Source organism: Somniosus microcephalus, chromosome 4 (assembly GCF_052327205.1).
Source record: "Somniosus microcephalus isolate GS21.2 chromosome 4, FLI_Smic_1.0, whole genome shotgun sequence".
Classification (NCBI taxonomy): domain Eukaryota; kingdom Metazoa; phylum Chordata; class Chondrichthyes; order Squaliformes; family Somniosidae; genus Somniosus; species Somniosus microcephalus.
Window position 1 is genome coordinate 280321822 of NC_140990.1, and position 26770 is coordinate 280348591.

Sequence of the window (26770 nt, forward strand, 5' to 3'; positions counted from 1 at the left end):
CTAAAAATGTATGAGAAATCCAACTCATGCAATTTACATTGGCTCGGGTTTTGCGGTCATCGGTGAAGTGACGGTGCTCACCGCTGACCTCGATGAACGTGCCCACAAAGTTTAAGCGGGCTCTGTGGCATCGATTTCCTTTTTTCTGATGTGACTTTCCATCTGACGCCATCTATAGGGGATCTGTGACATCCATCAGTGATGTCATCAAGCAGGCTGAGCAACCAATCACATTGAACAATTCTCAGACAGCAAACCAGGAAATAAAAAGCAGGTTATGTCATTTACTTTTTAATGATTTTACAGAAAATGAAATAAAGATTGGAACATACACATGGGATTAAGGTAGAAGCTGAAATATCAAACACTTTTTTTTAATTAATAATTTTAAAATCTATGGGATTTTTTTCATGGAATGACTCTCCACACTTGTAAAATTAGTTTTTCAAGGCCAGAGAGGTTGTTTAGCAGTAATTATAACTTATTACTGTTAAACTCAATTACACCTCATTCAATAAGGCTTAACCTTTTCAATGGTTTTTACAGTAAAAATAGTGCATAAAAAGTTGAAGTTCAAGTCAAATCACTGATTCTGTGTTGATTGCATCTGCGAAGACTGCAACAGGAGCATCCTGTGGAGGAGCAGGGTATCACCAACAGCATCTTCTGGATTTCTGCGTTTAACTGCACGCGTGTGTGGACACCAGAAGTTGCTGTCAGTTTTACAGAGTAATGACAGCAAACACCGACAGTTTCACCGACATTACAACCACAAATTCCGGGCCATTACCCTATAGGACATACAGCTTTGAATATGGACAACTCGTACCTTGCTTTCTTGCTTACTGTTTTCTACAACAAGCTGAACAGAACAGCTAGGTTCCAAGTTGGCTTTCTTTATCGACTGTGAATGTAAAAATAGCATAATCCTTCATTGAAAACATGCTGATATATTTGTGTGAACAATGTTTAATTACTATAAAGGCTATCAATGACTAACTGCTACTAATTACCCAGCTCATAAAATTAGGTTTCTTTTGACGTTATTGTTTTTGACTTTCTAAACTTTAGGTGATGATGTTATTAGCTTAGCTTTTGTCTCCCAAGATCATAAAATGCTTTTGGTCCACTTATAGATGACACATATTCCTATAGTTTAAACAAATAAAATAACACTGATTTTCCAAGTCCAGCAAAAATAATGTTGAGCTGGCGCATCTAGGCCAGCAACTGAGAGGGTGGGTCATACGAGCTGAGCAAAGAGTTCCAGCAACAGTTTTCTCCCCTAATTTAAAAAGGCTACTAGCACATGAAAGGTTTGTCCAGAGAGATTAGTCTGTAGCATAGTTCGCTCGGGAGTGGAAAATTCTGCGAGGCAGCAGCTCATCATTAAAAGGGAATGTGGTGGATAGAAGGGGGCTAATTGTCCAAATAGTACAGCGGAGAAGTGTGGGCAACACTGTCCCTTTGATGCTGAAGATGCTGCTCCAGGAGATGCACCAAAGGAGGATGAGCCTATCTGAGGCTGGAGCCCACTCTCCAGTAACAGGTATTAGTTGCATGGAGGGAAGTTACCGACAGTCAATGCACTCACTTAGGTTTGTGCTGCATTGATTGGCCACCTTCAGTGAACATTTTCCCTCATTGCAGCCAAGTATAAGGGACCCAAGTTGGAAACTACCGCACTTTGCATGATGTACCATTTCAAAACATTATATGAAACCATTACCCTTTTGGACTCAGTCTTTCATTGTGCCAAAACTGGATTGCACACTTTTCTTGCAGGTGGCATGTGTAAAACAGAAAACAGATCCTCAAGCTTCCACCTCAAAGCACTCCTTGGCTTTTTGGGGGTTTCTCAGTGAAGCCAGTTACCAGGGATGCAAAGTTTAACTCTGGTCTCCCAAGAGCCATCCCCATCAGTTTTATCATCATCTTCCAAAAATGCTGGCATAATGGACTACCATATAATGAAGGCATCATAGCTGTTTCTCGTATAACAGACATTTGTTTAAAGCTGAGGATACACGGCAAGCTGGTGTGCAAGATGTACCAGGTTGGAAGTAAGTGTTTAGCAGTTCTAAGGAGACATCATAGGGTTTAGTAGCTCCGGGGGGGGGGGGGGGGGTAGCAATTGAGGGTTAGTACTTGACTTGGGAGTACTGGAATAGAAGCCCTGGAGTTTGGCGTGAGTGTAGTGTTGCGGGAGGGGGGGCTGGATTTTGGCAGCATGGGGAGGTATCCTGCAGTTTGGCAGGACTATGGAAGGGGGAAAGTGAAGTTTGGCAGAACAGAGGGATACAATGTGGGGTACGGTTCACTAGTGTAGTGCTGGGGTCTGTCAGCTATGAGAAGGGAAAGGTCAAGGATCTGAAAGCATTGGCGGTGGTGGGGGGTCCCGAGTCTGGCAGCACTGCTTTGTAAGTTTATAATAGATCTCTAGATTGAGCTAATGGTTTTTGGTTTAATATAATTATACATTAGATTTAATGTAATACTACAAAATTACCTTGATGTACTTTGGTTTGTTCTTTTTCTTCACACTGTACTCATTGTTGGTATATTCAAATGGATTTCTCTTAGAGAAAAATAGGTAACTTTCATTATACATTTATACAAGGAAATAAAAACAGTTTCCAGTTAGACTGTTTTACTAATTCATTGAGGAATTGAACAACAATTTACAGCAACGCACAGAAAAGCCACAGACTCATCTCAAGTGTCAGAGTTTTGAGTTATGAGGAAAACTGGAGATTTGGGCTTTTCAGCATGGAAAGGAAGCAGCAGGGAGATGATTTTAGAGGTATAGAAGATAGAAAATGGTATGGAAAAGATTAATCTGTAATATTACTTTAAATTAAACAGAAAAGGGGACACAGGTTAAGACTTCTGGGGGGAGAAATTCGGTATCGCCCCGTTTGGGCCGCAATTATCGGCCGGGCACAAAGTTTAGCGCCTGGCACTAATTATCGCCTCTGACTGCAAACTTGGCTTCTATCACCCCTGGAGGTGATTGGAGCACTAAATCAGGCGTTACACACCTCTCTTAAGGCGCTAACGCCGAGGAGCGAGGCGCTACCTCATGCTTCGCCAGCGCTCTATGTGATGTCAGTTAGCAATGGAACACAGACACACTGGCGCCAGCCAGGTCTTAAAGGGGAGGGTCGATCTTGCTCTCCATCCACACCCTGCTCATTGCAGCCTTGAATCTCGGCCTGGACAGACCTGTACATCAATTCTGCTGGAAAGAACAATGGCGAAGCCAAGGGAAAGAGCTCAGAGTGCAGCCCCCAAAGTCTCTTCTAAATCAATGCAAGGAAGGTCAAATCAAAATGAACCTGCAAAGTGCTGCTCAGTATCCAAAACTCCTTCACATAGTACTGAATCTCTCCAGAAGTCTCTCTCTCTCTCTCTCTGAATGCGTGGTGCAAAAATGTCACCGACAAAAAAAGGTAGGAAGCGGCCGCCTTTAAATAGCGCTCCCCCAGTCCCTTCCCGACTGCAAAACGTTCCCCTCTACCCGTCGTTGCTAGCGGCAGGCGGGAAGACAGGGGGCGCCACTCAATATCCGATCCGGGGCACTACATGCTCGACTGACGTCACGATCTGCGGGTGCAGGAGATTGTGGCGGTAGTGTTTAGCGCCGCCGCAAAATGTCTGGTCACTTTCGCAAGTGGCGCAAACATCGCCGTGCCCGGGCACTAGTTGCTTTGCCTCTTAGGGCGCTAATGGGAGGCGCTAATCAACTGAATTTCCCCCCCCCACCCCCGGACTAATATCAGATGGTTCTTCCTTAGAGAGAGAACAATTAAGACTTGGAATAGACTTCTGGGTGGAGGTGATCCATTTTAGTTGTGATTCGTTCTGGTGTAGATTGCCTTCTTACATTTAATCACATATAGCATTTTATGGTCATTAATCCCTAAAGGTTACATTACTTCTTTATTATGGATGGTACTCTGATCACTTCTAAGAACTAGGTCTAGATATGAGTTACCCCAGTGAGTAGTTATTTTAATGTTTGATGTGAGATGGTGCAGGAGGGAGGGCTTTAGATTCCTGAGACATTGGGACCGTTTCTGGGGAAGGTGGGATCTGTACAAACCGGATGGGTTACACCACAACAGAGCCGGGACCAATATTCTTGCAGGGAGGTTTGTTAGTGCTGTTGGGGAGGGTTTAAACTAGCTTGGCAGGGGGATGAGTACCAGCGTATAGGAGTAGAAAAGAGGAATAAGGTGCATAAAAGAGTGAGTGTGTTGGATAAGTGTTAGAGCCGGTAGTAGTACCATATTAGATAGGAGCAGACTAAGAAAGACTACGAAAAATTCAAAAATGGGTTCAGAATGCATGTAGGTAAACGCATAAAGTGTGGTGAATAAGGTTGGTGAGTTATAAGCACAATTAGCCGTGTGGCAATATGATGTTGTGGCAATACGGAAATGTGGCTTTAAAACGGTGAGAACTGGGCACTTAATATTCAAGGGTAAAAGGTGTTCAGAAAAGATAGAGAAGGAAAAAAGGGTGCTGGGGTGGCAGTGCTGATTAAGGAAGACATTGTAGTGTTGGAAAGGGAGGATGGTCTTGAGGGGACAAGGACAGAATCCATTTGGTTAGAGTTGAGGAGCAAAAAGAGTATGATCACATTATTGGGGGTATTCCAAATAGTGAGAGGGAGGTAGAGGAGCAAATCTGCAGGGAAATCGCAGAGATATGCAAGAGCTATAGAGTGGTGATATTGGGGGACTTTAATTACCTAAATATCGATTGGGATAATGCTAGGGTAAAGGGAAAGGAGTAGGAGGAATTTCTGAAATGTGTTCAGGAGAATTTCCTTGACCAATATGTTCTTGGCCCAACTCGGCTGTCAGCATTCTGTAGGGACCGCTCCCTCCGAGACACCCTAGTCCACTCCTCTATCACCCCCAGCACCCCTTCCCCTTTGCCCGGCACCTTCCCGTGCAAGCGCAGGAGATGCAAAACCTGCCCATATACCTCCTCCCTTCCCACTGTCCAGGGCCCCAAACACCCCTTCCAGGTGAAACAGTGATTTACTTGTACTTCTTGCTATCTAGTATACTGTATTCGCTGCTCACGATGTGGTCTCCTCTACATTGGGGAGACCAAACGCAGATTGGGTGACCGCTTTGCGGAACACCTCTGTTCGTAAGGGTGACCGCGAGTTTCCGGTCGCCTGTCATTTCAATTCACCATTCCATTCCCACTCAGACCTCACCATCTGCAGCCTCTTGCATTGTTCCACGGAAGCTCAGTGTAAACTCGAGGAACAGCACCTCATCTTCCGATTAGGTTAACAGCCTTCTGGACTCAGTATCGAGTTCAACAATTTCAGATCATAACCTCAGCCCCTATTATATTTTTATATTTTTTATCCACACTTTTGGTTTGTGCCTTTTCCTTTTTTTTTCCTCTCTCCCCCACATGGCAGCTGTCTTTCACTGCCAGCGCATTTCACACTTCATCTAGAGCCATTGTTTGTGTCTTTACCTGTCCTATTACTTTCTCATCTCACCTTGGAATATATCTTAATGTCTCTTCGTTCATCCCCTCCCCCATTTCCCAGCCCCCAAACTGCCTTTTAATCGGTTTCATTTTCTGCCTTTTTTCCCCTCAGTTCTGTAGAAGGGTTTCGACCCGAAACGTTGACTCTGTTTCTCTCTCCATGGATGTTGCCTGGCCTGCTGAGTTTTTCCAGCGTTTTCTGTTGTTATTTAGGAAGGAGACATTGCTGGATCTGGGGAATGAAGTGGGCCAGGTCGACCAAGTGTCTGTGGGAGAACACTTGGGTACGAGTGATCATCGTAACATAAGATTTAGATTAGCAATGGAGAGGAGCAAGGAACAATCTAGAGTGGAACTTCTAAATTGGAATAGGGCTAACTTTAATAGGATGCATGTGATGAAATATTCCATTCATCACTGCCTGTGACTGTGGTTGGTTTCAGGTTCCCCCTTACCATTGTATTGCCTGTGACTGTGGTTGGTTTCAGGTTTCTCCTCACCATTGTATTGTGTATTGGAATGTATGGAATGTGTTGTGTGTAGGGCTCCGCCCATACCTGGCCTCTATGTAAGCCAGCTCAGTCTGGCCTCACAGCCAGTACTACAGACCTCCAGGGAAGATACCTCTCTCCACTGCGTGTTATCTTCTAAGTTAATAAAAGCCTTGTTTTGTTCCGCTAACATCGAGTCTCGGGATTATTGAGGCACATCAATTTTATTAACTTATTTTTCAACACAATGGATCAACTCTTGAAACCCGAACGTTTGGATTTGGATCAGCATGCTCCGGACGCATCAGCACGCTTCGGACACTGGTTTATGTGTATGGAATTCTTCCTGGACAATTCCGCAGCCGTCAAAGACGCGAGTATGAAACTCGGAATTCTGTGAAATTGGGTAAGCCACCGGGTTTAGCCCCTCATCCAAGACGCCGACACGTACCTGGCCGCCTGCGACATCTTAAAGGCGCATTACCAGCAGCCTACGAATGAGGTGTATGCTAGGCATCTGCTCGCCACTCGTGCACAGCGACCTGGGGAATCGGTGGAAGAGTTCCTAGGCACCCTGAAAATGCTTGGCAAAGACTGCAAGTGCCGAGATGTAAAAGCCGCAGTGTACACCGACGAGCTTGTTCGCGATGCCTTTATCACAGGCCTCAGCTCCACTTACATCCGGCAAAGACTGCTGGAAAAAACGGGATTGGACCTGAAACAGGCTGCGGACACCGCGCGATCCCTGGATGTGGCCCAGAGAAACTCGGACGCCTACTCTTCAGCCCGCGCCGTCCACGCCGCCACGTGTGCACCAAGGGCGCCGCCATCTTGGAAGGCATCTTCCCCGCCCGGCAGCCCGACACCGTCGGGGCCCCGCTCTCCCCCCAGAAGCCCTACGACAGCCGCGACGCGTCGGGGACCCAACTGCTACTTCTGCGGGCAGCTAAAGCACACCAGAAACCTGTGCCCGGCGAAAGGCACCACCTGCTTTAAGTGCGATAAGAAGGGGCACTTTGGGAAGGTGTGCAGAGGGAACCCCGCTGGAAAACCAAAACCCGCCACCGCCGCGTGTGCGCCGTGGGAGCGGCCATCTTGGACGCCATCTTGCCCGACCTCGTGGGGTCTGCCATCTTGTGAGCAGACAGCGCGGACGCCATCTTGTCTCGATCAGGGCCCTACAGTGGCATTGGTCACAGTGGACCAGACCAGGCCCCACCCGCTATCCAAATCAATGGTGGACATCGAGGTAAACGGGTGCGGGGTTAAATGTTTAATTGACAGTGGAAGCACGGAGAGTTTTATCCACCCGGAACTGGCACGACAACTCTCCCTAAAGGTGGTCCCTACTCGGGGTACCATCTCTGTGGCTGATAAAACCCAGACATCGACCATTCTGGGTTACTGCACGGTACAATTGTCCGTTAACGGGACTGTATACGATAATTTTAAAGTATTAATCATGAAGAATCTATGCGCGAGCGTGATCTTGGGCCTGGATTTCCAGTGCAACCACCAAAGCATCACGCTCAAGTACGGTGGGTCCCAGCCGCCCCTCACAGTGTGTGGCCTGGCTACCCTGAAGGTAAAGCCGCCTTCGCTATTCGCGAACCTTACCCCTAACTGCCGGCCAATAGCGACCAAAAGCAGGAGGTACAGCTGGGAGGACAGGCGGTTTATCGCAACCGAGGTAGACAGGCTCCTGAAAGAGCGCATTATTGAATGCAGCAATAGCCCGTGGCGCGCCCAAGTGGTGGTAGTAAGGGGTAGCGAGAAGAAACGGATGGTGATCGACTATAGCCAAACGATCAACAGGTACACCCAACTAGACGCCTACCTGCTACCCCGCATATCAGAAATGGTGAACCAAATCGCCCAATACCGGGTGTTCTCCACCATCGACCTCAAGTCAGCGTACCACCAGCTCCCTATCAGACCAGAGGACCGCCCGTACACCGCCTTCGAGGCAAACGGACGCCTCTACCAATTCCTCAGAGTCCCCTTTGGGGTGACGAATGGGGTCTCGGTCTTCCAGAGGGAGATGGATCGCATGGTTGATGACCACCACTTGCAAGCAACCTTCCCCTACCTCGACAACGTCACCATCTGCGGTCACAACCAGCAGGATCACGACTCGAACCTCGAGAGGTTCCTGAAAACCGCACAAAAACTCAACCTCACCTACAACGAGGACAAGTGCGTTTTCAACACCACGCGCCTCTGCATACTAGGCAGCGTGGTGGAGAATGGGGAAATCGGACCAGACCCCGACCGATTGCGCCCCCTACGGGTGCTGCCCCTGCCCAACACTCCCAAAGCCCTGAAAAGGTGCCTGGGGTTATTTTCTTATTATTCCCAATGGGTCCCCAACTACTCCGACAAAGCCCGCCCCCTCTTGAAAGCATCCTCTTTTCCGCTCTCTGCTGAGGCCCACGCCGCCTTCAAAAGCATTAAGCAGGATATTGAGCGGGCCACGCTACAGGCAGTGGACGAGAACACTCCATTTCAAGTGGAAAGTGATGCGTCTGACTTTGCCTTGGCGGCCACCCTCAACCAGGCGGGGCGGCCCGTAGCTTTCTTCTCGAGGACCCTCCAAGGGCCCGAGATCAGACACTCCTCCGTGGAAAAGGAGGCCCAAGCCATCGTGGAGGCAGTGCGCCACTGGCGCCACTACCTAGCCGGCAAACGCTTCACCCTACTTACCGACCAGCGGTCGGTAGCGTTTATGTTCAATAATAAACAGAGGGGGAAGATCAAAAATGATAAGATTCTTAGGTGGCGGATCGAGCTCTCCACCTTCGAGTATGACATCATTTACCGGCCAGGGGCCCTTAACGAATCCCCAGATGCCCTCTCACGAGGGATGTGTGCCAGCGCCACCGGGGATCGGCTACAGACCCTCCACAACGACCTCTGCCACCCAGGGGTCACGCGGCTGTTCCACTTCATAAAGTCCCGCAACTTACCCTACTCGATTGAGGAAGTTCGGTCTCTGACCAGGAACTGCCGCACTTGCGCTGAGCGCAAGCCTCGGTTCTACCACCCTGATAGAGCCCACTTAATCAAAGCTACACGGCCCTTTGAGCGGCTCAGCTTAGATTTCAAGGGCCTTTTCCCGTCCGTCGACCGCAATGTTTACTTCCTGAACATTGTGGACGAATACTCCCGGTTCCCATTCGCCTTCCCCTGCCCAGACATGACCAGCGCCACGGTCATTAAATGCCTCGACAGCCTGTTCTGCCTGTTCGGTATGCCGAGCTACATCCACACGGATAGGGAGGCGTCCTTCATGAGTGAAGAGCTACGCCAGTACATGCTGTCCAGGGGTATCGCCACGAGCCGTACCACCAGCTACAACCCCCGGGGTAACGGTCAAGTGGAGCGAGAGAACGGGACAGTATGGAAAGCAGTCACTCTAGCTCTAAGGACCAAGGGCCTCCCTATCTCCCGCTGGCAGGACGTCCGCTCAGATGTGCTCCATTCGATACGGTCGCTATTGTGTACTGCCACCAATGCCACGCCTCATGAATGAATGTTTAGCTTCCCCCGGAAATCCACCTCGGGCGTATCCATGCCGTCATGGCTCTCCACCCCGGGTCCGGTATTCGTGCGAAGGCATGTGAGGGGCCATAAGACGGACCCTCTCGTGGAGCCAGTGCACCTACTCCACGCCAACCCCCAATACGCGTATGTCCGGCTCGCCGACGGAAGGGAGGACACCGTGTCAATAAAAGACGTCGCCCCAGCCGGTAACAACAACCACGGCAACAGCAGCAATAACGACCACAGCAACTCTTACCCACCCACTACTCTTTCATCACCCCCGGAAGAACATCGACCAACGGATCCCCCACCAACTACCCCTTCAACAACCCTGGCGGCACCCCTGGCAGAGACCCAGGAGGCCACCGGGGACACCCAGCCGACACCACAACAGCCACGTCGGTCGCAGAGGACTACCAAACCCCCGAACAGACTAAATCTATAGAAGGGGTGAATGTGATGAAATATTCCATTCATCACTGCCTGTGACTGTGGTTGGTTTCAGGTTTCTCCTCACCATTGTATTGTGTATTGGAATGTATGGAATGTGTTGTGTGTAGGGCTCCGCCCATACCTGGCCTCTATGTAAGCCAGCTCAGTCTGGCCTCACAGCCAGTGCTGCAGACCTCCAGGGAAGATACCTCTCTCCACTGCGTGTTATCTTCTAAGTTAATAAAAGCCTTGTTTTGTTTCGCTAACATCGAGTCTCGGGATTATTGAGGCACATCAATGTGAAAGGATCTAGTCAGGGTAAAATGGAACCAAAGACTGACAGGAAAAACTGTAATGGAACAATGGGTGATCTTTAAAAGGAGATGTTCCAAGTACAGGCTAGGTACATTTCAACAAGAGAGAAGGGTAAGGGAACCAAAGCAAGGGTTCCTTGGATGACGAGGGAGATAGAGAAGATGATGAAACAAAAAGAGGGTGTATGATGCATGTCAGGTGAATTCATCAAGGGAAAACCAGACCAAATACAGTAAGTTGAGAGGGGATGTGAAGATGAAAATACAATTGGCAGAGAGAGAATATGAGAGTAGAATGGCAGTTAACATAAAAGGGAATCCAATAAAGCGCTGGTTAGGCCACAAGTCCCTTGAGAGGGTGCAGAGGAGATTTACCAGAATGGTTCCGGGGATGAGGGATCTTAGCTACAAGGACAGGTTGGAGAAGCTGGATTTGTTTTCATTAGAGCAAAGGAGGTTGAGGGGTCATTTAGATAGAGGTGTACAAGATTATGACGGGTTTGGATAGGCTAGACAGGGAAAGGCTCTTCCCACTAGTTGATGGTACAAGGACTAGGGGACACAGATTTAAAGGTTTGGGGGGGGGGGGGGGAAGAGATACAGGGGGGATGCGAGGAAAAACTTCTTTATGCAGAAAGTGGTGATGACCTGGAATTCGCTGCCGACAGAAGTGGTGGAAGCGGAGACACTCAATGTTTTCAAGGGGAGACTGGATAGGCACTTGAAGGAAATAAACTTGCAGGGCTACGGGGATAGGGCGGGGGAATGGGACTGACTGGATTGCTCTACAGAGGTGGCACGGACTCGATGGGCCGCATGGCCTCCTTCTGTACCGTTATGACTCTGTGACTATTTCAGAAGCTAAAATAAATTATTCTACAAATTAAATCATAAATATATAAAACCATTTACTTACAGGCAGATGATACGCACTATCCAGATAAACAACCAGTACTGCATTTGATTGGCCTGAAGGAGTCTGCCTCGGAGTATATTCCTGTAAATTAGAGGCACAAAGTAGCATTTTTCTCTTTCACATGACTTTATGGCCTTATTCCTTTAACATGCAGGTTTGAAAACAAATATATATTGGCATTATTCAAATTTGATCCAATCTATCACATTTTGTAATTGAATTATGATTTTAACATTTACTTAAAATTTCAACAATTACTTTTCTACAGTATTTACAAATCATGCAGTGATATTCTAAGATGCAGTGAAATCATAATTGTGTTTAGAAGGAATATTAGCAGATCTCCATGGCATTGTTCACAGTGAGCTACAGTGAAAATTTCCATTTTGTCAGTTTATGTCCATGCTGTTCGAAACGTACCATAGGTTCTTTTTCTAGAACGGTGAGCAAGGACAGCCATTCAAGCTTTAGATGTACTTTTCCATGCTCCACATCACTGAGAGGAAACCACTGTAACAGGCAGAATGTTTAAGTGAGTAAAGGCAATGGCAGCAGGAAACAGTACTATAAAACCAAGGGACTGCATATCATGAATCTAAATTAAAGACAGACCAACTCTCAACCATGGGATCAATAATTTGCCCCTCGACTCGACATACTTGTACAATCATTTGTAAATGTAGCTCTAGTGTCTTTTGGGAGGTTTCCAAGGAAATGGATTAATTGTTCTTCCTTACAAGCAAAGTTAACTTTACTTCGTAACAAAATTATGCAGTATCAAATGATTCATGAACAACAGTTTTAAACGGTATTATGATTTGAACATGCTGGTCTGCTTCCCTTTCTACTGTATTTGTAAATCGCCTAAGTCTAGACTCGAGATACCGCAGGCAAGAGATTTCTTTCCATCCAAGAGACACATCTGAGAGAAATATTATAAATCAACATTGCCAAGGAGTCTTGAATTTAACTAAATAGGAATCTGTTAATGCTAACCACTCTGCCAAGTTACACCACATATGTCACTTATTTTACCAACTTAAAATTGCTCTCTAAAATGCACGTCGATAGCTGATGCCACAAAAGAAAGATAAATTACACTCAAAATTTCCATAGGATGATGCAAAACACCTGGCAATTAATGTACACACTTCCAATGCTAGGAAAGTGACCTCCTGACAATGCAGCCAAAGAGCATTTTGAGTGCAGCATTTAGTATCTTGTGGATGCTTGCAACACACAAAGCAGACCAAAATAATGAAGGATAATACCATTGCACTGTATCTTGGGACTATACACAAAAAGTTAAGCAAACTAGATTTTTAAAAATTACGGTACACTTTGATTGTGTGGAAGGAAAAGATTCATACTTTCATTTCTTTTCAGATGTAAAATTAATACGGCTTGTTCACCTTTTTCAGCCATAAAATGGAATTCTTACCTCGCACTAAAGGTATTCACAAGACAAATATAAAAGTATATCACAACTACAGGAAACTTTCGATTAACCGGCCCCTAAATAACCAGAAATGTCAGTTAACCTGCAAAATTCAGGAGTCGGTTCAGGTAACTTTTTTTTACTTTTATTACTCCATTTGTTGCTATGCAAGGGTGTCGCTGCAGCTGTTGCTAAGCTACAGAGACGCTTGCAACTTATGCCGATTGTTCTGAAGCTAACAGGGTTTGTTGCTTTATACGGAGCTCTCAGCTCCGTATTTTTTACTATAGCGTTCGGTTAGCCGGAATTTTTGATGAACCGGCACGTCGGTCCTGTCTGTGCCGGATACCAGAAAGTTTCCTGTAGAATGTAGCACAATCGGTCCTTAATAGGAAGTGAAAGCTTGGACTGTTCTGCTTATCTACTAAAAAGTGTCATTTTAAATGAGTTATTATTGGGAGTTGTTTTCAAAACCCCAACACCAGTACATGGTGGAATGGTCACCATCTGTTACAGATCAACTCATGTCGACAATCCTATTCTATCTAAACTGTACAATCAGGGTTGCAGTGCCTGGAGTTCTTACCTCATCCACAACTCTGTCTTTCATTACTTCACCAAGGTCTATAACGAGGCTGTAAATCAGAATGCAAAATAAGAAAAAAAGACTTGCATTTATATAGCGCCTTTCACGACCAGCGGATGTCTCAAAGCGCTTTACAGCCAATGAAGTCTTTTTTGAAGTGGAGTCACTGTTGTAATGTGGGAAACACGGCAGCCAATTTGTGCACAGCAAGGTCCCACAAATAGCAATGTGATAATGACCAGATAATCTGTTTTTGTTATGTTGGTTGAGGGATAAATATTGGCCCAGGACACCGGGGATAACTCCCCTGCTCTTCTTTGAAATAGTGCCATGGGATCTTTTACGTCCACCCGAGAGGGCAGATGGGGCCTCGGTTTAACGTCTCATCCGAAAAATTGAAATAATTACTACAACTCAGGATATATACAGGTTAACACAACAGACTTTAGCACAAATTCCATTTTACATTGATTTCATGTTATATGCTTTGAATTGGCAGAACAGCAATAACCCATAACATTAATGAGATAGCTGTCCTGATTAATCAGTGGGTAACTGTGTCACCTGGTGTAGTTACTAAGTTACACGGGACAGAAAGGTTCCAGGTTTGATTCCTGCTTTGTACCGAGTTAGCAAATATCAGCTAGGCCAGCAAATAGGGGTTCTACAATGGGCTTTCCTGATCACTATCTACTGACTCCACGTACTGCAAGTATGCACTTGATGTGGATGGATGTCAGGCAAGAACAGGAGAGCGCTTAGGTGTGATTCCCCCATGCCTAAACAGCGTACTGACATTCACTTTCAAGGTTTATACATGAAGACAGAGGGAAGATTGGCTCCCCCAAATACGGTGTGGGATTCTTCAAGATTCTCACAGAAAAAAGGGGTGGGGGGAGGCACTAATGATACAGCGCTATGAAACCATTCACATGGGCACTCGGGAAATCTTCCGATTTCATATATGACCAGCCCTCCCCTCACTTAGATAAGGTACCAGAAGACTGGCAATACCTCTGGAATTATTAAGTGTCATCATCTACAGGAGAGGAAGGAGAAAATTGGGGGGGGAAAAAAAAAGTGATTATCGTAAACATTGTGAGGAGTTACATCTGACCTGCCAAGGAAGTCGTCCTTATCTGGGTCCTCATCAAAAAGTTCCATCTCCAAATCTTGACCAAGGGCCTCATGAACTACAGCCTAAAAAGAAAAATAGCAAAATCATTGTAGGCCATCCACCCTTTCTCAAGAACTTTTGAATTTTAGTATTCGAGTTAAAGAACTATCAAACAATGCCAACATTTTTGTAAATTTTAGAAGAGCTTACCTCATAGATTTCATACCATTCAGGATTTAAATTTCCTTTAATTGTTTTGCTGCGAAAGGTCTGTGTGCCAATTCGAATAAGAGCATAAGGATCAGACTTCCCTTGGACCATGCCCATAAGATATGTGTCTTTTCTGATCAAATCTGAAGCTTGGTTTAGATAAATTCTCACCACTCCCTGTAAAACAATGAGGAGATTTCCAGCATCACTACACAATATATTATTCAGATACAAATTATTTTTCTCCCAATGCGGAAATTTCTCCACAGTATGACAAATACTCAATTACGATTTTCGCCCATCCCCGATGGTGCTGGTGCAAGTTGGGTACACTGTCTCACGGTTTGTACCTAAACACCAATAAATCATTTTCCCTATTATGCACTGTAAAACCTAGAATAGAAGTCACATTGTACAGGAAACTTTGTGCTATCCGGCACCAAGCTGCTGCCGTTCCCTCAAAACTGCCGGACAAACCAGCGTTAATGTTGAAGCATACGCAGCTTTTCAGCTCCGTATCTGGCAACAAACACTGTTGCTTAGCAACAGCTTCTAAACAGTCGGCGTACCTTGGAAGCGTCTCTGTCGCTTAGCAACAGCTTCAGAGAGACTTTGCAGAGCCTGACTGTTGGAAAAAAAGCGCCACGAGAAGGAAAAAAACCTAACAAAACGGCTCCTGATTTTTGCCGGTGGCTCGAGCTTGCCGGACATTTAGCCTCCGGATAACACAAAGTTTCCTGTATTGTTGTTACGGTTGTTCTGAAGTCCACACCCTAATTTAAACAAAGTAGTTTCCACATCTTGACTCTAAAGCAATGCTGTAGAACCATATCTTGAACCCAAAGCCCTTGGGCAACAGTTCATATGTTAACAATATTTCAAAGTTCTACTTTGGTAAAGATTTAAGATGTAGAGTTTTTGTAACACTTTTTATTCCTATTCTGTACTACTGTATTTATAAATATAGGAGCACTTGAAATGTCATAATAGTATTGGATTAGAAGGTACATTTTCTATAATTTAAACTAGAAAAGTTATGGAAAATGCTTTGCAAATCCTTGCAGACTGATGAAGAGTTTTCTTCTGAGTTTATGTGTTAGACAGAAACTTAGAAATCAGTAAGTTGAACTGACAGATAAATTAGAGGTGGCCCAAGGAATTAATTCCCATCATTTCCAATTGTGATAAGAACCTAGACATTAATACTACTTACTTTGAGCTTTTGGAAACTGCAATAAAGCCATTTTTAGTTAATTGAGTGTCAGATACATCAAGATAGAACAAGTCCCAACAAGTCCCTGAATACAATCGGAGAGTGTCCTCATTTAGAATAGACACAAACAGATGCCATCAAAAATATCCAATTCTGCATATAGATGGGGGAAATCTTGTACCAGGCAGCCCATCCAGCCCAGTAAAGGAAACACAGACTCTTCAAAATGCCTCGAGTAGTTTACAGAAGACTCAGACATACATCAAATTCCAATTATGCAAATAGTCAAAGTACACAGGAGACTAAGGCCTAGAAATCCAGGTGGTTTGCGCCACCCGTTAGCACTATGAAATGGTGAAAAAATGGCAGCCAGCGCTCTTCCGCCAGTTGATGGCGGCCGCCATTTTTGGCAGGTCGGCAGCACTGCCGTTGCCTGCTAATCGGCGAGAGCATTTTAATGAGTTGGAGCATGATGTCAATTGGCATGCAATGATGAGTTGATGCCGGATCATCCATTTGAGTTCTCCACTCACATTGCCGCCTGCGTTAAATCACGCCAGTGAGTGCTGCCGCTAAAAGGTAGGACTTGAGGATGGACACTGGAACTTCAAACGTCTCCTTTGCCAAGGTTCTTCTCTTGAACTTTAATTTTTTGCCCATCCGGGGGGGGGGGGGGGTTGCATTTTTATGGCAGCTTTCCGGGAGGCCTTCAGTGTTTGTGGGCCAGTAAATCAACAGGTGAATGCCATTGCAATGATTGAAGATGATCTGTGATAAGATCCCTTATCTGCATTCATGTCATAAACAAATAAAAAAAAAGACAAACATCAGGTGGCAGCTAATATTTTTTGGAGCACGTATAGCAACTGCTCAGGTCACTCCTTTCTTCCCAGTTCTCCTACACTGCAACTAGGAGACAGAGACAACCTTTGGCCATCTTCTGAGATTAGCGCTGCAAGGAGCATGTTGCACTAGAAAATCACTGCCACTCTGATTTTAATAAGCAGGTAGTACCAAAATGCCGGTACTGCCAGCGCTCTCTTGGCCGGCGGCTGTTACCCTTAACCGCTGATATTACCGGCAGGTTTCCAGCATTCTTCAATTTCTAGGCCTAAAAGACTATTTAGAACGTGCACTTGTCAACATAAGCTACTTACGTGTGGTAAAGGAAACTTTAACTGAGAAACATTGACTTGATTAATCAGTGGGAAGGTGAACCTATTAGGCAATACCATGTATGCTGCAATAGTGTCAAGAATCTTTGTGTCTGACAATTCACTGAAAAGGAAGAAAAAATATCTGTTAGAAACAGCACAATAGCAAAACCAATGACCAACATTGTACTCTAATTTAGCATTCTCATCACAAGGGCCAGTGAGCAATAATCCTTGCACCACTGGGCATGCTAAAAAATGCTATTTTTTGTTGGTTTTTGTTAGGGTAAAGAGATTTTTGTAATTAATATCCACTATTCATAGAGAGCTAAACTAGAATACAACGGAAATAAAAACAAAAAATGCTGGAAATAAAGAATAGATTTGTCAGCATTTGGAAAGACAAAACATTTTGGGTAAAGACCCTTCATCAGAATGTTCTGATGGAATGTCTATACCCCCAACGTTAACTGGTCTTTTCTCTTTTCAGATGCTTAGATTTGACATGTATTTCTAGCAATTGCCGTTTTATTTCAGATCTGCAATTTATTTAATGGGGCAGTAATTCCTCCCCAAACGCGTGAGTACGGAAGGGGTACTCACGCGTCTGGCCGGAGGAAATGCCGGTTTTCAGCATGCACAGCGCATGCGCTGAAAACCGGCATTTCCTCTCCTCCAACCCAAGAGGTGAAGAGGCTAGCGCGTGCGCTGTAGGGGGCAGCGCGTGCGTCTTGGATTTCCTCTGTTTTGGGGGATTTGCGCATGTCTAAAGGCCTCCGGTCTTTACGCTTGTAAAAAGCACACGTAAGTATTTATTTTTTACAGGTAAGTGGTGTTTTAGTGTAATTTAGAATTTTTTTTCCCCCACAGGTTTATTATTTTAAAGAATCTACAATAAGGTAAGTTTAGTTTTAGACCCTTTTTATTAAAAATTTATTTTTTTCAAAAAAAAATTGTTTAAATTATTTTTTTAAACTTATTTATACTTAATTTAATGATTGGGATGTTTTTAAAATTTTTATTTAAAGTTTAAATAGTGTTTTGGGCCCCCGTAGTTTTCATGAGTTTGACAGTTCTTACTCTCAAACTCATGAATGAACCTTCCCCTCTCCTGATTGGTTGTACAGTGCTCACCTGATCCCAGCCAGCACATCGCACTAACTACGCCGCTGGATCAGGTAAGTACAGCGCACTGACATCTGAACCGGGCCTATGAAAGGAAATGCAAGCAGGCCCGGGCTTCAGATGTCAGCGCGCAGGGTGAGTGCAGATCGGGGGCTTGCATGCACGGCAAGCCCCCGACACCAAGTTCTGGGACATTTTTTTTACTTTTTAGGACAAATCTGCAAGTCATAAACACTGCCACAGACACCCAGGGGCGCGATTATCATCCGTGCATGGTTTATGGGCGTGGCACGTGAGGCAGTTGCCCCGAGATGTCAGTGTGAGAACTGTGATTTTCGGGGACAACCCTCATCATGGTCATCATGCAGTTGGCAGAGTGAAACGTGCTCCCAAGAGACAGCTTGGCAATATGGGGACAAGAAACCAGGCGGTGCAGCCTTCTGTCAAGGCCTGCAGCAGCAGCTTAAAAGGAGAGGTGCATTTGTCGTTGGGAACGGAAAGAAGTAACATTATGGAGCAACAGGCAACACGAGGGCAGAACCTACAGCAGCAACTATAAGTTGGAAAAATCACAAGCGACTGCCACAAAAACGTCTCAAACTGCCATCCAACCTTACCTCACAACAGCTGGAGCTCCCTTTAAGTATCGCTAGACTTGGCGATCTCCTGTCTTGTACCGGCCATGGTTGATGGGTGGGAACAGGACATGATGGTAGTTAGGCAGGGATAAAAATGGCATTGGGGTCTAAATGACATCATTTTGACCCTTATTTGCACGCATTTGAGGTTCCCACCTTTACCAGGCTGGAATTCTGGCCACCAGGATTCAAGTTTGCTCGAAAATTGGAATGGACGCCAAAGCAGCAGTAAGTCAGTTTCGACTAGCAGCCAGTTAATTTTGGCTCTGTTGCCGCCCTGCTTTTTAGTGCCAAGGGGGCAGTAGCAAAATAAAAACCACCCTCACATTGAGCAGAGTGTTTATCTAAAAGAAAATATGACTGAAAAGGGCTAATCAGGCCAATCAAATGTGTTTTTCCACAAACTATATACAATTTCCCCCCAGGAACTACATTTAATAAAAATATCCTGAGAGAGATGAATAACCACAGGTGAAACTTTTATGATGACGACGCGGTAAGCCTTTTCTCCAACCTACAAAAGGTAATCGATCAAAACTCTAGGATATCAATGTAACATTATGACCTAGATTATTTAACCCTCACTAATTACATTACACAGATGATCTTCCTAAAGTCTCAGCAGCATTGGAGCCATTAGCAAGAGGTTGCATTTATATAGCACCTTTCATGACCTAAGATGCCCCAAAGAGCTTCACAGCCAATGAATTACTTTTGAAGTGCAGCAACCGTTGCAGTGTAGGGAAACTCAGCAGCCAATTTATGCACAGCAAGGTCCCCACAAATAGCAATGAAATAAATGACCAGATAATCTTTTTTAGTGATGTTGGTTGAGAGATAATTTTTAAAAATTTGTTTATGGGATGTGGGCATCGCTGGCAAGGCCAGCATTTATTGCCCATCCCTAATTGCCCTCGAGAAGGTGGTGGTGAGCCGCCTTCTTAAACCACTGCAGTCCATGTGGTGAAGGTACTCCCACAGTGCCGTTAGGTAGGGAGTTCCAGGATTTTGACCTAGCGACGATGAAAGATCACAATATACTTCTAAGTCAGGATGGTGTGTGACTTGGAGAGGAACTTGGAAGTGGTGGTGTTCCCATGCACCTGCTGTCCTTGTCCTTCTAGCTGGTAGAGGTCACGGGTTTGGGAGGTGCTGCCGAAGAAGCCTTGGCGAGTTGCTGCAGTGCATCTTGTAGATGGTACACACTGCAGCCACGGTACACTGGTGGTGGAGGGAGTGAATGTTTAAGGTGGTGGATGGGGTGCCAATCAAACGGGCTGTTTTGACCTGGATGGTGTCGAGCTTCTTGAGTGTTGTTGGAGCTGCACTCATCCAGGCAAGTGGAGAGTATTCCATCACACTCCTTACTTGTGCCTTGTAGATGGTGGAAAGGCTTTGGGGAGTCAGGAGGCGAGACACTCGCCGCAGAATACCTAGCCTCTGACCTGCTCTTGTTGCCACAGTATTTATATGGCTGGTCCAGTTAAGTTCCTGGTTAATGAGGAGCCCCAGGATGTTGGTGGTGAGGGATTCGGTGATGGTAATGCCATTGAATGTCAAGGGGAGGTGGTTAGACTCTCGCTTGTTGGAGATAGTCATTGCCTGGCACTTCTGTGGCGCGAATGTTACTGCCACTTATCAGCCCAAGCCTGAACCTCGTCCAGATCTTGTTGCATGCGGGCATGGACTGCTTCATTATCTGTGGAATTGTGAATGGCGCTGAACACTGTGCAGTCATCAGCGAACATCCCCATTTCTGACCGTTTGTTGGAGGGAAGGTCATTGATCACTGGGTCTGCTTCTGGGAAAGGTGGGACTTGTACAAGTCGGACGGTTTACACCTGAACCAGAGGGGGACCAATATCCTTGCGGGGAGGTTTGCTAGCACTGTTGGGGGGGGTTTAAACTAACTTGGCAGGGGGATGGGATACAGAGTGGAGCTATAGTAGGGGGTGATTTACAGCCAAATAGAGGAAAAAACAAGTCAGCTGGGAAGGCAGAGCAAATATGTGAAGGCAAAAGGCAATATGGCAAGGCTGGAAGGCATTTATTTTAATGCAAGGAGTCTTGCAAATAAGGTGGATGAACTGAAGTTGTTGAACACATGGGAGTACGATATTGTTGCTATCACGGAGACATGGTTGAGGGAGGGTCAGGACAGCCAGCTCAATATTCCGGGGTATAGAATCTTCAGGCGAGACAGAGGGGGGTGTAAAGGGGAGGGGGTGTTGCAATATTAATTAAGGAGTCAATTACTGCTGTAAGGAGGGATATATTAGCGGGTTCCTCTAATGAGGCCATATGGGTAGAACTTAAAAACAAAAAGGGGGCAAGCACTTTGCTGGGAGTGTACTATAGGCCCCCAAACAGTCAGGGGGAGATAGAGGAACAGATATGTAGGCAAATCTCAGAGAAGTGCGAAAATAATAGGGTAATAATAGTGGGGGATTTCAACTTCCCCAACATTAATTGGGATAGTCAGAGTGTGAAAGGCTTAGAGGGTGCAGAATTCTTGAAAGTGCATCCAGGAGAGCTTTTGAGCCAGCGTGTAGAAAGTCCTACAAGAGAGGGGGCGGTACTGGACCGAATTCTAGGGAATGTAGCCGGGCAAGTGGTGGAAGTGTCAGTAGGAGAGCATTTTGGCGACAGTGACCATAATTCGGTGAGATTTAAGGTGGTCATGGAAAAAGACAAAGACGGCCCGGAAATAAGGGTTCTAAATTGGGGGAAGGCCGATTTTAATATGTTAAGGCAGGATCTGGCCAAAGTGGACTGGGAGCAGCTACTTATGGGAAAATCCACATCAAAGCAGTGGGAGACTTTCAGAAGGGAAATAGAGAGAGTACAATGCCAACATGTTCCCGTAAAGGTCAAGGGTGGGACCAACAAGCAAAGGGAACCTTGGATGACAAGGGATATACAAAAATGCATTAGGAAAAAAAGGGGGGCTTTTGGCAGTTACAAAAGACTAAAGACGGAGGAAGCCCTAGAGGAGTATAAAAAGTGCAGGGGCATACTTAAAAAAGAAATTAGGAGAGCGAGGAGGGGCCATGAAATAACACTGGCGAGCAAAATAAAGGAAAATCCTAAGATGTTTTATAAGTACATTAAGGGCAAGAGGATAACCAGGGAAAGGGTAGGGCCCATTAGGGACCAAAGTGGCAATCTGTGTGTAGAGCCAAATGATGTAGGCGGGGTTTTAAATGAATTTTTTGCATCTGTGTTCACTATGGAGAAAGACGATGTAGACATAGAAATCGGGCAAGGGGACTGTGATATACTTGAACATATTAGCATCGAGAGGGAGGAGGTACTAGCGGTTTTAGCAGGCCAAAAAGTGGATAAATCCCCAGGCCCGGACGAGATGTATCCCAGGCTGCTGTGTGAGGCAAAGGAGGAGATTGCAGGGGCTCTGACACAAATTTTCAGAACCTCTCTGGCCACAGGGGATGTACCAGAGGACTGGAGAACAGCTAACGTAGTACCATTATTCAAGAAGGGTAGCAGGGATAAACCAGTGAATTACAGGCCAGTGAGCCTAACACCTGTGGTAGGGAAATTATTGGAAAAAATTCTGAGGGACAAAATTAGTCTCCACTTGGAGAGGCAAGGGTTAATCGGGGATAGTCAGCATGGCTTTGTCAAGGGTAAATCATGTCTGACCAATCTGATTGAATTTTTCGAGGGGGTGACTAGGTGTGTGGATGAGGGAAATGCTGTGGATGTGGTATACATGGACTTCAGTAAGGCTTTTGACAAAGTCCCACATAGGAGACTGGTCAAGAAGGTAAGAGCCCATGGGATCCAGGGTGCCTTGGCACGTTGGATCCTAAACTGGCTGAGTGGCAGGAGGCAGAGGGTGATGGTCGAAGGTTGCTTTTGTGACTGGAAGCCTGTGTCCAGTGGGGTACCTCAGGGATCGGTGCTGGGTCCCTTGCTGTTTGTGATCTACATAAATGATTTGGATGAGAACGTAAAAGGTATGATCAGTAAGTTCGCAGATGACACAAAAATTGGTGGGGTGGTAAATTGCAAGGAGGAAAGCCTCAGGCTACAGGACGATATAAACGGGTTGGTCAGATGGGCGGAAAAGTGGCAAATGGAATTTAACCCTGAAAAGTGCGAGGTGATGCATTTTGGACGGACAAATAAGGCAAGGGAATACACAATGAGTGGTAGGACCCTAGGAAGCACAGAGGGTCAGAGGGACCTTGGTGTACATGTACATAGATCCCTGAAGGCAGCGGAACAGGTAGATAAGGTGGTTAAAAAGGCATATGGGATACTTGCCTTCATTAGCCGAGGCATAGAATATAAGAGCAGGGAGGTTATGATGGAGCTGTACAAAACGCTGGTAAGGCCACAGCTGGAGTACTGTGTGCAGTTCTGGTCGCCTCACTATAGGAAGGATGTAATTGCTTTGGAGAGGGTGCAGAGCAGATTCACCAGGATGTTACCTGGGATGGAGCGCCTCAGCTATGAAGAAAGACTAAACAGGCTGGAGTTGTTTTCCTTGGAGCAAAGAAGGCTGAGGGGGGACCTGATTGAGGTGTACAAAATGATGAGGGGCATAGATAGGGTAGATAAAGAGGAACTTTTCCCCTTAGTAGGGGGGGTCAATAACAAGGGGGCATAGATTCAAGGTAAGGGGCAGGAGGTTTAGAGGGGATTTGAGGAGGAACTTTTTCACCCAGAGGGTGGTTGGAGTCTGGAACTCACTGCCTGAAAGGGTGGTAGAGGCAGGAACCCTCACAACAGTCAAGAAGCATTTGGATGAGCACTTGAAATGCCATTGCATACAAGGCTATGGACCAAATGCTGGAAAATGGGATTAGATTGGACAGGGCTTGATGGACGGCGCAGACACGATGGGCCGAAGGGCCTCTTTCTGTGCTGTAAAACTCTATGACTCTATGATGAAGCAGCTGAAGATGGTTGGGCCTAGGATACTGCCCTGAGGAACTCCTGCAGCGATGTTCTGGGGCTGTGATGATTGACCTTCAACCACCACAACCATCTTCCTTTGTGCTAGGACGCCAGCTAGTGGAGTGTTTCCCCCCCGCCCCCCAGATTCCCATTGACTTCAGTTTTACTAGGGCTTCTTGATGCCACACTCGGTCAAATGCTGCCTTGATGTCAAGGGCAGTCACTCTCACGTCACCTCTGGAATTCAGCTCCTTTGTCCATGTTTGGACTAAGGCTGTAATGAGGTCAGGAGCCGAGTGTTCTTGGTGGAAACCAAACTGGGCATCAGTGAGCAAGTTTTTGGTGAGTAACTGCCGCTTGATAGCACTGTCGATGACACCTTCCATCACTTTGCTGATGATGGAGAGTAAACTTATGGGGCGATAATTGGCCGGGCTGGATTTGTCCTGCTTTTTGTGGACAAGACATACCTGGGCAGTTTTCCACATTGTCTGATAGATGCCAGTGTTGTAGCTGTACTGGAACAGCTTGGCTAGAGGCACGGCTAGTTCTGGAGCACAAGTCTTCAGCACGATAGCCAGGATGTTGTTGAGGCTCATAGCCTTTGCTGTATCCAGTACGCTCAGCTGTTTCTTGATATCACGTGGAATGAATCGAATTGGTTGAAGACTGGCTTCTGTGATGGTGGGGACCTCAGGAGGAGGCCGATATGGATCATCCACTCGGCACTTCTGGCTGAAGATGGTTGCAAACGCTTCAGCCTTGTCCTTTGCACTCACGTACTGGGCTCCACCATCATTGAGGATGGGAATATTCATGGAGCCTCCTCCTCCAGTTAGTTGTTTAATGGTCCACCACAATTCACGACTGGATGTGGCAGGACTGCAGAGCTCTGATCTGATCTGTTGATTGTGGGATCGCTTAGCCCTGTCTATAGCATGCTGCTTCTGTTTTTTTAGCATGCATGTGTTGCAGCTTCCCCAGGTTTTACCTCATTTTTAGGTATGCCTGGTGCTACTCCTGGCATGCTCTTCTACACTCCTTATTGAACCAGGGTTGGTCCCCTGGCTTGGTGGTAATGGTTGAGTGAGGGATATGCTGGGCCATGAGGTTACAGATTGTGGTGGAACACAATTTTGCAGCTGCTGATGGCCCACATCGCCTCATGGATGCCCAGTTTTGAGCTGCTAGGTCTGTTCTGAATCTATCCCATTTAGCACGGTGGTAGTGCCACACACCATGGAGGGCGACCTCAGTGTGAAGACAGGATTTCGTCTCCAGAATGACTGTGCGGTGGTCATGGACAGATGCATCTGCGACAGGTAGTTTGGGGAGGACGAGGTCAAGTAGGTTTTTCCCTCGTGTTGGTTCACTCACCACCTGTCGCAGGCCCAGACTGATAGTTATGTCCTTCAGGACTCAGCCAGCTCGGTCAGTAGTAGTGCCAACGAGCCACTCTTGGTGATGGACATTGAAGTCCCGCACCCAGAGTACATTCTGTGCCCTTACTACTCTCAGCACTTCTTCCAAGTGGTGTTCAACATGGAGGAGTACTGATTCATCAGCTGAGGGAGGGCGGTAGGTGGTAATCAGCAGGAGGTTTCCTTGCTCGTGCTTGACCTGAACCCATGAGACTTCATGGGATCCGGAGTTAATGATGAGGACCCAGAGGCACTCCTTCCTGACTGTATACCACTGTGCCACCATCCCTGGTGGGTCTGTCCTTCCGGTGGGATAGGAGATACCCAAGGATGGTGATGGAGGAGTTTGGGACATTGGCTGAAAGGTATGATTCTGTGAGTATGACTAGTCTGTGGGACAGCTCTCCCAATTTTGGCACAAGTCCCCAGATGTTGGCGAGGAGGACTTTGCAGTGTCGACTGGGCTGGGTCTGCCGTTGCCGTGTCCATAGCCGGTGTAGAGGTCGATGCTGGGTGGTCCGTCTGGTTTCATTCTTGTTATTGTGTTTCGTAGTGGTTAGTTACAACTGAGTGACTTGCTAGGCCATTTCATAGGCAGTTAAGAGTCAACCACATTGCTGTGGGTCTGGAGTCACATCTCGGCCAGACCAGGTAAGGACGGCAGATTTCCTTCCCTAAAAGGACATTAGGTGAACCAGATGGGTTTTTACGACAATCCGATATTTTCATGGTTACCATTACTGATACTAACTTTTTAATCCAGATTTATTTAATTAACTGAATTTAAATTCTCCAACAGCTGTGGTGGATTTGAACTCACGTCTCTGGATCATTAGTCCAGGCCTCCGGATTACTAGCCCAGTGACATTACCACTACGCTACCAGCAGCCAATTTAGGCACAGCAAGGTCCCCACAAATAGCAATGAAATAAATGACCAGATGATCTGGTTTAGTGATGTTGGTTGAGAGATAAATGTTGGCCAGGACAACAGGAGAACTCCCCTGCTCTTCTCTGGATAGTACCATGGGATTTTTACGCCAAACTGAGAGGGCAGACAGGGTCTCGGTTTAACGTCTCATCAGTAAGACAGCACCTCTGACAGTGCAGCACTCTCTCAGTACTGCACTGAATGGTCAGCCTAGATTATATGCTCAAATCTCTGGAGTGGGGCTTGAACCCACAACCTTGACTCAGAGGCGAGAGTGCTAACACTAAGCCAAGGCTGACACCTTAAATTATCCCTCATATGGTATTTGATTATTTGGGGGTAATTTTCATCTTCACCATTTGGGTGCTAAACTGGCAGAGTGGATCATCCACCTGGTTGCAGAACCTCCCTCATTTTAATTTCCATTGATTTCTTCTAATAGGAATATTTATGTTGTTGCTAGGGCTATGCTATCATATTAGGCATCCAAAGAAACTCTCTCAGTGGGACTCCGATCTCCCAGAGGCAGCAGCCACTAGGCACTTGTGTAAAGAACTGGAGGGCTGCTGGTGCCTGTGAACCTGTATCCCAGCATGTCAATACGTTCAGGAGAAAAAAAAAGAGTAGGGTGGAAAATGGAGGTAAATGCAAACAAAATGAAGGGGGGGGGGGGGGGGGGAAGTAGTCAAACTGGCTACTAGCAGATGTGCACGTGCAGCCCAGGGCAACTCTTCTTAGTGTTGCTTTCGTCCTTGTGCCTCCACTTGGTGCTACCCTATCGGCACAGCCAAGA

General features: G+C 46.2%; 1 protein-coding gene across 1 annotated transcript in view; it reads right to left on the bottom strand.

The window, feature by feature from the left end:
• LOC147120507 (extended synaptotagmin-3-like) overlaps positions 1-26770 on the bottom strand; it is a 152280-nt gene that overhangs the window by 31336 nt on the left and 94174 nt on the right. Inside the window, exons 8-15 of the mRNA XM_085986537.1 lie at positions 16941-17061; positions 14571-14747; positions 14361-14443; positions 13244-13292; positions 11640-11729; positions 11220-11300; positions 2510-2578; positions 830-904 (exon numbers count right to left, since the gene is read on the bottom strand). Of these exons, the coding sequence (XP_085842663.1) occupies positions 830-904; positions 2510-2578; positions 11220-11300; positions 11640-11729; positions 13244-13292; positions 14361-14443; positions 14571-14747; positions 16941-17061 (745 nt within the window). The remainder of the gene's footprint in view (positions 1-829; positions 905-2509; positions 2579-11219; positions 11301-11639; positions 11730-13243; positions 13293-14360; positions 14444-14570; positions 14748-16940; positions 17062-26770) is intronic.